This window comes from Tauraco erythrolophus, chromosome 12, assembly GCF_009769465.1.
Source record: "Tauraco erythrolophus isolate bTauEry1 chromosome 12, bTauEry1.pri, whole genome shotgun sequence".
In the NCBI taxonomy this organism is placed as follows: Eukaryota; Metazoa; Chordata; class Aves; order Musophagiformes; family Musophagidae; genus Tauraco; species Tauraco erythrolophus.
Window position 1 is genome coordinate 21,462,086 of NC_141476.1, and position 12,086 is coordinate 21,474,171.

A 12,086-nucleotide genomic window follows, 5' to 3' on the forward strand; every position below is an offset into this window, starting at 1 on the left:
AAGTTTCCTAATAATATAACTTAATTATTCCTAATAGGACTTAATAAGAAATGGCTAAGAGGATACAATTCTAGAAGAAAAAAAAAAAACTTTTAAATTAAGCTTTTTGCAAGTTTCTGATGCGTTAGTGCTTAATTCATTAATATATTCCTTCATATGTGGGCTTGATGTGAAAGAAAAAATTCGGTTTATTCAATGAACTCTTCTGGACCTTTTTTTTTCTTATTTTGGAAGTAACAGATTTAATCCACTGAAATTTTCCGGACACCATTCCAGTAATAATGACATCAGCTGTTCTTTCAGACAGAAAAGTAAAAGAAGTGTATTCAGTGACATAGTTAATGAAGGGACAAATTTGTTTTGCTGGGACACCAGTTTTCATCTGAATGAGTCAATAATTATTGACCTGCGTGAGTAACATTAGTGTTTTTGTTTCCATCCTAAGAATATTTTTTTCATATAATATTTATGTTTATTGTATCCTCTGTCAAAATACCTGTGACTTTTTTAATTATAAATTAGCAACACTAACACTTCTTATATGTGATGTGTTCTTTTGTTCATAATGAACCATACTTTATTAATAGCAGGGTGAATACAGGTAAAATTAATTGTGATGTTACAGGTAAAATTAATTGTGATGTTAACTTAATTGTTATTTTATAGATTAAACCAATCTCATATTCTCTTCAAAGCACTTGAATTTTTCTCAGATATGTTAACTGCATTTTCTATATATTTTTACACTTTTTTTAAAACCTACTACGTTTACATGAGTTTGTAACATACAAATTCACCTTTTTCCATTGATTTTGGTTGGGCATAGAAGTCATTTACTGGGTTTGTTTTCATTCCAGAGTAAAACAAGACCATATAAATTTGTAGGCACTGGATCCTTCATCTGGCAGTGCTTGGTTCACTTTGCCAGCTGTTCTAACTGGTTCTGCAAATGTTGTTATTCACCCATGACAGGAGGGACTGTAAAAATTTCCTAGCAGTCACCACTGATTTTCTGCTGTACTATCCCCTACCAACTTCTCAGGTGTGGTTACGTTTCCAATTACAAATTATTCCTGCATCTGCTGTGGAGACCTCAGGGAAAGCCCCATGATTACTTCCTACCCAGTCACTCCCTCACTTCTCAGAAGTCACACTGTCTCTTCTGACATCCCATTCAGTCTTAAATGACCTCCTCAAACTTAGTTTTTCTTCATGTCGATTACTTTCCCCATATTTAGAACTCTTAAGTTAAAATCTGTATCAGCCTCTGCCTTTACAGTCAGAATTTTCACCACAACTGGAGACATCCAGGTCCCACAAAAACAACACAGAAGAATGACACACTCATAGCACAGCAACACCGCAGTCCAGCTCCCCTTATTCACAAACCAAAGTCAATGTTATTTCTCAGTCCTCACACTCTCAAGCACGGACCTTCAAAACTACCCTGACTTGCGAAGACATGAATTCCTCCTCTCTCTCTGCACTTGCCAGTTATCATATCTTCTCCTGTAATTCGTAGGTCTTTTTCCATATGAAATCCATGGATTTCATCAATATGTCGTTATTCTGTCAGACTCCTTCATATTCCTCTTGTATTTCAGCATCCTGACAAACACCTTTTTCTCCTACTGTTACCAAGAGAGTTCTTTACCTTTGCCCCTCCTTTGACCTCCACAGCTCTGCCTTTCCCAGCACCGTTTGGGCTGGGGCTTCAGAAAGCCCCAAGAGATCTTCCTTAGTCCTTTGGTGGGGAACAAGCTACGTAATGGAGAGCTGTGTCTGGACAATGGCACTCAGAGTAGTTTCTCCTTCAAACATGGTTCTTGCGTGACAAGAGAAACTCATCCCATAGAGTTGGTTACTGAAATACATTTAAATTGAAGATGGAAGCGATACAAATGAAGTGACCGTAATTCGTAGTGACCCACGTTTTACTGGCATCTGCAAAAGAAACATATTTGACTTCACAAATTGCAGAGATGTCTTTTTTTTCTATGAAATCGTCTTACTGGGAAACTCCAGTATTTTAAATAGCTGAACTAGGTACTGAAAAAAAACAACTGGCTGTGTTTAAATGATATTTTAAAACTAGTACAGACTGTAAATAGACTATTTATAAACAGGATGCTTTGTGTATGTTTAAACTTTGTCAAGTCCTCCAAAGTGGGGGAAATGCCAGCATGACATTCCTGTTAGCCACTCTCAGGTTTTAAAAACTGTTAGAGCTACCCAAAATATTTTTAGTTCTTAAGATACATTTAAATAAAACATTACTGATTTCTGATAACTGTGATTAATTATTTTACTAGGAAGGAAAATAGACTGCATTCTCTTAAAGGAAAAAAAAAAAAAAGACAACAAAACCCTCGCTGTAAAGTATTCACCTTGATCTTAGCTTCTTAGCCAAGGAAGAGCAGAAGCAAAGTGAACTTCCATCCTGGAGAGGCACAGCAGCAGTGGCAGGGAGGGAAGCTAAGCGACCTGCAGGCTGGGTGTCCGCGCTGCGCTAGGATCCCCTCCGGCCACCCGTGACTTCTGCCCACCCGCACGGAGCCGCTCGACTCCAGTCAGGTGTTAAACTGGAGAGTGTCCTGCAACTGAACTGCTGTTAAGCCTCGGTAATCTTTTACTTACTCAGCTGTTTAGTGACATTTCACGTCGGGATCAGTAGTTTTCCTGATAATCTGCTGCCTTACCTTCTCTTGTCACCACTTTGGCCACTACCTTTGTACTTCAGGGAAGCACCGGAACACCTTGTAGCTTATCACCGTTCAAGACACAGCATCTGACTCGGAACTTGTTCAGTGTTAGGTTCAGCATGTCTTTGGCCAACAACATTTGTGCAAGTGTGGCACAAGCAACAGGGTTTTTAACAACATCAGAACCTGTCCAAGCGACAAAACATTCTCCAGGGCAAATAGTTGTGGGTTTTAATGTCGTATGCGTTTGAATCTGCCTCAGTATGTGAATAGGGCAGCTATGCTTGAGAATACTGTCTTCAGGGATCGTAACATTTTCTCTACTGAAGTGGACATGAAGTTTTGAGCAACGCTTCAAAGCTTCTTTTTTTATCCTTAGCCATAGGACTACACTTTTCCCCATGTTCTGGTAAACAGCATGGCAATATCTCCTCGAGAAAGTTGATACGTGAACTTGCAGTTATGGAAGTGTTTAAAAATAGAAATTCAGTTGGAACCCAGTCCTCCGGATCTTAATCCTGGCTAATCCTTTGGCAGGGTCTTATTTTAGGCAATTTGTTTCACAGTCACTCCAAAGAATTTTTTTAATGCCAGTGGATGGTAAACAAAGAGTTTTCTTTGCACACTCGTGAAACCTGTAACTGTTGCTTCTGCTGTTGGGTAAAAGGGGGTTAATACACACCTGATAGTGAGCAGGGCAAGGTTTTCAAAACTAACCGTTGTTAATGCCTGCCTTAAGGGGGGCAGATTTTGAGACTGCAGACATTACTCCCTCTCTGAAAATCAGATGTTTTGCAGCAGAGAGTCAAACATCCAATGTCCTTCACACTGACATCAAGACATTCTAACATTCAGTCATTATTAACACTTTAAAGTCCTGGCCAGAGTATCTGGCATATATGGTTGCCTCCTCCCTCCAGGCATTGTGCATATTACTCTTGCAAGAAGAAGTTCATGATGAAATGAAGTGGATCTTTCAGCATTAAAACAGTTTTAAGAAATAGCAATAATTCAGCAGATTTAATACTAAAGTAAATCCACAAAAATTTTACATTTCAAGAGCCATACAACCAGCAAGACTACGTTTTACCCATTCAGAAATATCAACTCGTATTGATTCGATATCTTTCTCTCAATTAATTAAAAACTTTTTTTTATGTTCCACTCAAAAATATGTATAGAAAAAATACGGTAAATTTTATAGAAACTTTCTGTGTCATTATTAAGCATTTCGGCAACACGGTTGATGTGGCCCAAGAGTGGAAAAACATTCATTCATTTCTTAGGAAACATTTGCTCTGGACTTCGCTTAGTGTTTCATTGTTGACTTGGGGTTTAAATCATTGACTTGATTTTAAATCGTTTTGGCTGTGAGGAAGCTTAGAGGAGCCATCCTAGAGCTGAAAATCCCAGAGCAAGTGTTGCCAGCATTTTGGTTGCCAATACACGATGCCAGTGTCTCTGGTAAATGAGCAAACAGAAGAATGATGTAAATGCTTTTGGGCTTCAAACTAATCTCATTATTAGAACAAAGTAGTCTCTGTCAGCCTCTGTAAGAATTTCTGTAGCACTTAAGCATTTTGAAAATCCTCAAGCTTAGGTAATGTTATTTATATTGCGGCTCATTCCCAGCTACTGTGCAAGACGAGAGATAACATCGCAGTGTTACAGTGAAAATGCGTGTTCTTTGAAATCCAAATGTCTCTTCAAGTACCCAATTCGTGTGTCTAATTCCTAGAAGCATTTGCATATCGAAAAGAAGGAAGGTGAAACTGTGCTCTTTGTTTATAAAGTAGATAAAGTGTTCAGTGTAGATCGATGGATTGAGAAGAGTTTTGTTGTCCCCACTATGTCCCTTCCACCTCAGGAGGGATCCGTACAAGGCACATGCACTAACTTCATGCTCTTCGGTCTGATCCCTGTGTCCCCCTTACAGACAACAAAATCCTTCCACCTGGTAAATATTTGCAGAATCAGGTCTTATCACAAAATTTCAATATTTTCCCTTCAACTACACAAGCTGGACAACTAACAAAAATAGCTCAAGGCAACAACTTACAGCAGAATGCCCACCTGAAGAGACAGAAATCAACCTCTCTAGCCAAAACAGCCCTGCCTCCCAATAGCGGAGCGCTCTTTCTCCTCCTTTTGCTGGAGACTAGAGAAGAGAGAGGGAAGTTTAAGGTGTTTCTCTGACCATTAGCATTTACAGTTGCCTGTGGCAGCAAGAGTCCTCCAGCACTCTTTTGACTCTGTTGAACCTTTTCAGTCTTGTTCCATTTACCTGCAGTTGAGAAGGAACCTCAGAAGCCAAAAAGATTCAGGAAGGTGCACTTTTGTACGTACTAAAACACCCCATAAACCCCACTGACCCTTCCGCCGCTGTGCAAAACCCACGAGGATTCCTTACTGAGGATTCTTTCCTTCGTCACCCACCACCACCTCCTCTCTTACCAGCACAACTTGTTGTGTCTGCTGCCTGATGTGCCTGCACTAGTGAGAAACCTTGGGCGAGATGTGGCAGCTGGACAGCTTTGCACAGACTGGAAATTAGATGGGCACAACTCAGTTTGTACACAGAGTCTAACCAGGTCAGATATAATGACGTCCATGCAGTATATATTTATATATAATATAATAATATATATTGCTGCTAATGTAGCCTAACTGCTTTATCCCTGACAGCCTCTTTATTAATTATTAATACCACTGTTTATATTGTAGGCCTCAGTCACTTGTGATCCATGTCTATGAGAGACACCAGAAAGCAGAGCTGCAGGTGACACGCCTTCACCTTTTTCTGAGTAGCCTTGATACGTATTGGAAAAGGATTGCAGTTTCTCAAAAGTGAATTAAATCCTTTTATTGTTGAAAAAAAGAATATCCAGTGCTGTCGTGAATAATAGTTGGGATTGTTGTGTTACACTTTTATCTCCCCTGGAACAAACACAGACGCGCCAAAAGTAGATGCACTGTAGAAATAACAAATACTCTGTAGAAATAACAAATACTTAAAACCACTGAAGTGAACTGAATTTAGTATTAGTTTTATTCATCTGAATAGCTGAATTAAATAGTTGCTGAACACTATTAACCTGCCACATTTGGAATGGAAATGTGTACATTTTTATTTGCCTCTCTGATATCCTGCTTTCTTTGTAGAAATTCTTACCTCTTTTTTGCATCAGCTGCACTGCAGCCACACTACTTTTCAAAAAAGCATATCAATATCATAAAGGTCTTATTTAAATTTTCTCATGATTCAATAAGGATCCAGCCTTCCCTAGAAGAAATCCAGCAAATACCTAGGAAGGTGAAGTATTAGTTTGCATTTCGATGTTCTGATTCAGCTGATGAACATGGCATGAGCCAGAAAATCACAGAAGAGAGAAAATCTTCAGAAACGTAGCTTAGACAGAAGCGCAGACAATTACTTCAGATTTTTGGCAGACCACTGAATAGCATAAGAAACTTCATTTTCCGTATCTGCTGTGCTTCCCACAGGAGTCGTGTTCCCCGGAGAGTGGATGCCCAAGTGTCATACTGTAGATTGCCTGACGATTGGAAAGAGACAACCTTGTGAAATTCCTGCTCTCTTGCTCAGCTGACCCATACCCTGCACTGTGAATTTTTTTTTTTTCAGAGATAACATATGTCACTCCTACAGACCTTGTTTGACTTGTTAAAAACAATTAAGTAAACAGATGACTGGACATTCTACACAGATGTGGAACGAGTGTCCTTTGGTGCCATCTCAATAGCTGATGTCTTATTTTACAGGTCATGGACTGTTCAATGCCTCTGATTGGTGAGCATCAGACTGAAGACAGGCAACATATAACTGATCTAGTCGTAAGCAAAATGAACCAAATGTTGTCCAAAACTCCTATACCATCTCCTCAGAGACCCACTGCCACTCAGCAGCCTCAGGTAGGAAACTTTTGGTTTTAAAATAGAGCATCCTATTCTACAATTTTAAACTCAAAATTCTCCTCAAAGAATTTGGCTGGAAAACTATGCAGATACGCCCAGAACTACAAGGATTCAAGAACTTGTCAATATGTTTTATAGGGTTGTCATATTTAAATGAGATTACTCCCACGTATAATCAAGGAGTGCAAGTGTTGGTGTGGTTCTGTCAGTAAACTGAAAACTGGGTTGAGTGGATTACCAGTCTTTCTATTGTTTCCTTTCAGTTACATCTGTATAAAATATCATGGAAATAAGAAGGAGCACTGTCATAGACAAGCTTTGCCCTGAGGATGTCAGAAAGGATTCTAAGACAGTAGTTCTTGTGAGAAACGAATTACATGATAATCTTTTTTTATGTGCTGCAATTCATGAAAATACCTTTCAAATCTAGGAAACTCCTGAAATATGTTTAGCGTGCTAGAAAACTGCTGTCAAAGGTGGCAACTGGATGCATTTCACTGGTTTTATCTTACATGGCCTGACAGTTGCAGTGTGGGGATGCTGAATTCTGCCCTGGCCTTGCTAACAGCTGGCTTTCAGACTTGGGAAATAATCTTTGTCTTTCCATTTCCATGCTTACAATATGTGAAGTTTATTTTATTGATCCTTTAAATAACGTCTGAGAGTGTGTTATTTTTGTAAAAGGCTCTAACAACATTAAGTTTTGCCTCTAAATTGGAGAGATATGGATTCGATGGGTGGACTGTTAGATAAGGGATTGGCTGTATGGCTGCATCCAGAGTTACAGCCTACAGCTCAATGTCCAAATGGAAACCAGTAGCAAGTGGTGTCCCTCAAGGGTCCGTAGTGAGACCGATACTGTTTAATATCTTCCTAATGACATACATAGTGGCACTGAGGGTACCCTCAGCAAGTTTGCACCAAGCTGAGTGGTGCAGTCATTAAGCTAGAGGGAAGGGATGCTCTCCAGAAGGACCTGGATGGCAGTTGGGTCATGGCAGCTTCCCAGTATCACTACAGACCGGGTAATTAACTGATTGAGAGCAACCCTGCAGAGAGGACTTGGGGATATGAGTAGATGACAAATTGGATAAGAGTTGGCAGTGTGCACTGGCAGCCCAGAAAGCCAGCCGTGTCCTGGGCTGCATCCAAAGCAGCGTGGCCAGCAGGTACGAGAGAGGCGATTCACCCCCTCCACTCTGCTCTGCAGAGCTGCATCCAGCTCTGGGGTCCCCAGTGCAAGATAGACATGGAGCTGTTAGATCAGGTCCAGAGGAGCGCCACGAAAATGACCAAACAGTTGGAACACCTCTCCTGTGAAGAAAGGCTGAGACACTTGGGATTGTTCAGCCTGGAAAAGAGAAGGCTCCAGGGAGACCTTAATTGCGTCCTTTCAATACTTAAAAGGGACTTGTAAGAAAAAGACTTTTTACCAAGGCCTGTAGTGACAGGACAAGGGGTAATGGTTTTAAACTGAAAAAGGTAGATGGAGGTTGGATATAAGGAAGAAATTCTTGATGATGAGGATGGTAAGACACTGGAACAAGTTGTCCCGAGAAGTTGTGTATGCCTCATCCCTGGAAGTGTCCAAGGTCAGGTTGGACAGGGCTTTGAGCAACCTGGTGTAGTGAAAGACATCCCTGTCCATGGCAGGAGGGGTCGGACTAGATGAGCTCTAAAAGGTCTATTCTAACCCAAAACATTCTACGATTCTATGATTCTTTGCAAAGTGCTACAGAGTGCTAATACCATCTTTTATGTCTTCATAGCTAGGCAGCAGGTCTGATCAAGAGCAGCATTATCAGCTACAACTTTCACAAACTCGTATTACTATACTGAAGGAAAAAAACAAGAAAATCCGTTCTGAGATGAACTATTAAGGACTGTTATTGCTGCTCTGTACCAGCACAGCTCCGTGGTAATCAGTTAAGCAACAGAATAAGCCAAACTGTACTACAGGAATTACCAAGCCTAAATCGAGAATCTATTTTTGCTCTCAGTAGGCTCCACACCAGGTAAACAATTTGAAAACAATTTTGTGGCATACCTCAGACAGAATAGTTCTTGAGGCAGAATGACTAATTTGTTCTTCAAATATATCATCATGCTTTAAGTTATAAAAATACACCATCCCACATAAAAAAGTGGTGTGGCTTCTATTTATATTACAGCCACTTGAAACTAAGCACAAAATTGTTTCAACCACGGAACCACGTACAATGGAGAAGTTTCCATCCAACATGACTCAAGTCCATTGTAAAGAGCACTGAAAAAGAAAGACAAGGAGGGGAAAAAATAAATCGCCTTATGCCAAAATACAGTGTCTTTTAGGACTAGTAAATTAGCCATATATTCAAATGAAGCAAAGTGTCAAATTTAGAGTTGCCCAGAGCGTACAAGTCAACAGAAATAAAAATTTAGAACAGTAATAGACATTAGTGTAACATGAACAGATTCACAGACATCTAGAGCATTTGATATTTCATGTTTTGGGGAAAAAAATAAAAGGTCTTGGGTAGGCGTGTTTCCCTGGCTTTAAAGAAGCCAAGGGAAGAGAAAGGTTTATGGTTACTGGTGTCATTCAGAGAAACTGCTTGTCTGTTGTATGTAGATAAAGTTTTTACTCATTTCCAAAGAAACCTGCCTGCGTAAGCCCAGAGTGAAAATAGGACACAAGGAACATTTTAAGAAAGTTCCTAAATTCCTCAGTCATTGCTGTCACTCATCGTGTCTGTGAAAAGTTTTTTCCTCTTAAACAAACAAAGCTTTGGATGAATCCAAAGATAATATTTGCTAGCTAGCTGCTGAACTTCTGTTAGATTTCGACTTAGCTTAGGTTGCTGAAGGATAGCCTTTGCCATTATCCTTTGCTAACAGCCACAGGATGTTACTCAACATTAATCCTCTTTTCCTTATCCTATCCTTAAATTATGGATTGCAATTAACCAAAATGAGAGATATCCCTTTGGAATCTTTGCAATATTTGTTAGTTTTTATCTCAAATAATCAGACTCTGCTTCCTTAAAATTTGCCTTGTCATATTATCCACCAGTTTTGAACAGACAAAGGGGATCTGAATTTCCATGGAAGATACTATTTGCAAATACCCGTTAATCTTCCCAGCTTTAAGGGAAAATCCTGAAACAGACCTATGGTATTTAAAACAGATACCTCAGCATACGTGGTCAATTTTTAGCTAGGTTGTTTTCCTAAGAGTAGAATCAGTCTGTTAAAACACGCTGTCCCTTTCATCTATGAACAGTCTTCTCGTTTTCTAATCTGAGAAATGATTTCCCAATCTTGATAAATACAACCCGTTCGTTTGTGGGGCAGGAGCATACTGCATATTTCTGCAGGTCACCTAAAATGCAAAGCCAGTAATTTTTCCCAAATCAAGTCTGTGCATATGTATGTGTGGTCTTAGAAACCAAAGTAATACAAACATCAAAGAGTAATTTGTGTGTTTTGCTACTTCTGCTTTTAAATGAACAGTTTCTAGTCAATAGTACAGCTACAGATGTGCCATGTTTTGGATTCCCTGATTATCTGCATGGGTTTTTAAAAATTACTTATAATCTACCCACTACTGTGACATTGGGTTCATCGTACATAAAAGAATGCTTCAGTTTATAAATGCCTGCAATGGTCAGTAGGATTCCAATTAACTATCCATCAAAAAACAAATCAATGATTAGGAAAATAAGTCTTTGTTTAGAGCAATGAAGCCAAATCTTGGTGGAAATGATTGGCCTTGCCATATGTTCTGAAGGCCAACAAAGTGCTCTCTGTCAGAGTGCCAGAAGGAGCAAATTCAAAGGCAGGGACCTCAGACAACTGTCCTGCTTATGTTGAAACCTCAGAGGTGCAGATCCTGTCCTTCTTAAACCCATTAAATCTATAATCCGAGATATCAGATATATTGAGCTTATTTGAATGTATATTTTGTGTATTACGTATTTTTTTATCTATAACCACTTGCGCAGGCTCTATAACAAGCTCTGCTGTTCCACAGGATGGCGGAGAAGGGGTGAAGGAGAAAAGCTCCCGTTTGCAGTTCTGTGTGTTGCACCTCGTGCCACTTAACTCTGGCTGCAGCGAACAAACTGTCTCATGGTGACCCCTCTCCTGTGGGCCCGGGCTACAGTGTAGTGCAAACCTTTGACAGCATGATCGAACTGGACTGGGATAGAAAATATGCTTGACTACAGGATTCAAAGCTTCCCAGTTTTGCTCTTAGCAGCTGCTTTATGAGTCTTCCCACTGCAAAGAAAAGCAACAACCCTTGGACTCAGAGAAGTTCTGCCTGATGTAACTACGTATGGTCAAAAAACTCTTTCCAAAAATTAAGCTGTTTCTATTTAATTTGAGAACGTGACAGCTTGTTTTACTCATAACCATGATGAAAATATAAAATAGAATTTTATCTAGGAATACGATTTTGATAAAAAGTTTTCCATGAGACAAATCTGCTCTACTTGCAGGCAATAAAATGATGGAAATCTAAATTTCCACCTTCTGTAACTCCTTTGAATACTTTTGACAGATCTGTTGAGAAGCCTGTTTCAAATCTTTCCTAAAATACTAAGCAGTAGGTTAAACTGCCTAGTGAAGTGCTCTAGCCAGTGAAATCACTTATCTCTGTCTCCATCTGTTGATAGGAAAGATCACTGCCGAAACTTCTGCTGCCTGGATTGGCAAAACTCTTCAGGTGGTTGCTGAGTGCAGGCTCTTTTGTGCTTATTTCTGTAGCAGCATTTGTATATAAAACAGTAACAGTAGAACACCTACTCAAAGCTGCATATCAAGTCATGATATGAATTGTGGTGAACTAAATTCTGCGTAGAATATTGCATTGTGCGTGAGTATTACCCTAAAATGGGAATGATTACCGTCATGCTAGCAGTGGAAGCTAAGGAAAATCGTATTAGGGAAATCATATTTCTGTCCAGCAATGTCGAGACCATGTTGCATTATCCGCAAAAGAACAAAGAATTTCTTATCCTTAATGGAAAGAAGGAATTTATACACCAGAGACATAATATCCATCACGACGTAACATCACAAAGAGCACAACATTCAGCTGCATCCTGGCTCTGTTCGACTTAAGAGGAAGGAGTAGCACAACAGTAATAAGGCAAAAAATGAGGCAGAAGTAAAGAGGACGGTACTTTAATTTAATTTTGAGAATAGAATGGCAGAACCTGAAGTGTTTTATTTCGTAACACTTTTTTCCTAAAATGCTTTAATACCTTTTTCACTCTTCGCTCACACTGAAGTTCAGTGCAATACATGAAGTTCAGTAGTGACTGGGTCGAGGAGCCCTTACTCAGCTGTCTTCAGCTATTTAGAGATCTGGTTTAATTTATTATCATTTTTCTTATTTTTCTCTATATCTTACTCATTCTTCATTCCCTGACCCCTTACACAATTTAACTAGAGCCAAGCACTTTT

General features: G+C 39.5%; 1 protein-coding gene across 4 annotated transcripts in view; it reads left to right on the forward strand.

Annotated features, from left to right (window-relative positions):
- Nucleotides 1-12,086, forward strand: part of SYN2 (synapsin II) — a 187,407-nt gene that overhangs the window by 156,546 nt on the left and 18,775 nt on the right. For all 4 annotated transcript variants that reach the window (XM_086618905.1, XM_086618906.1, XM_086618907.1 and 1 more), the window contains exon 10: nt 6,483-6,632. In XM_086618905.1, the coding sequence (XP_086475031.1) occupies nt 6,483-6,632 (150 nt within the window). The remainder of the gene's footprint in view (nt 1-6,482; nt 6,633-12,086) is intronic.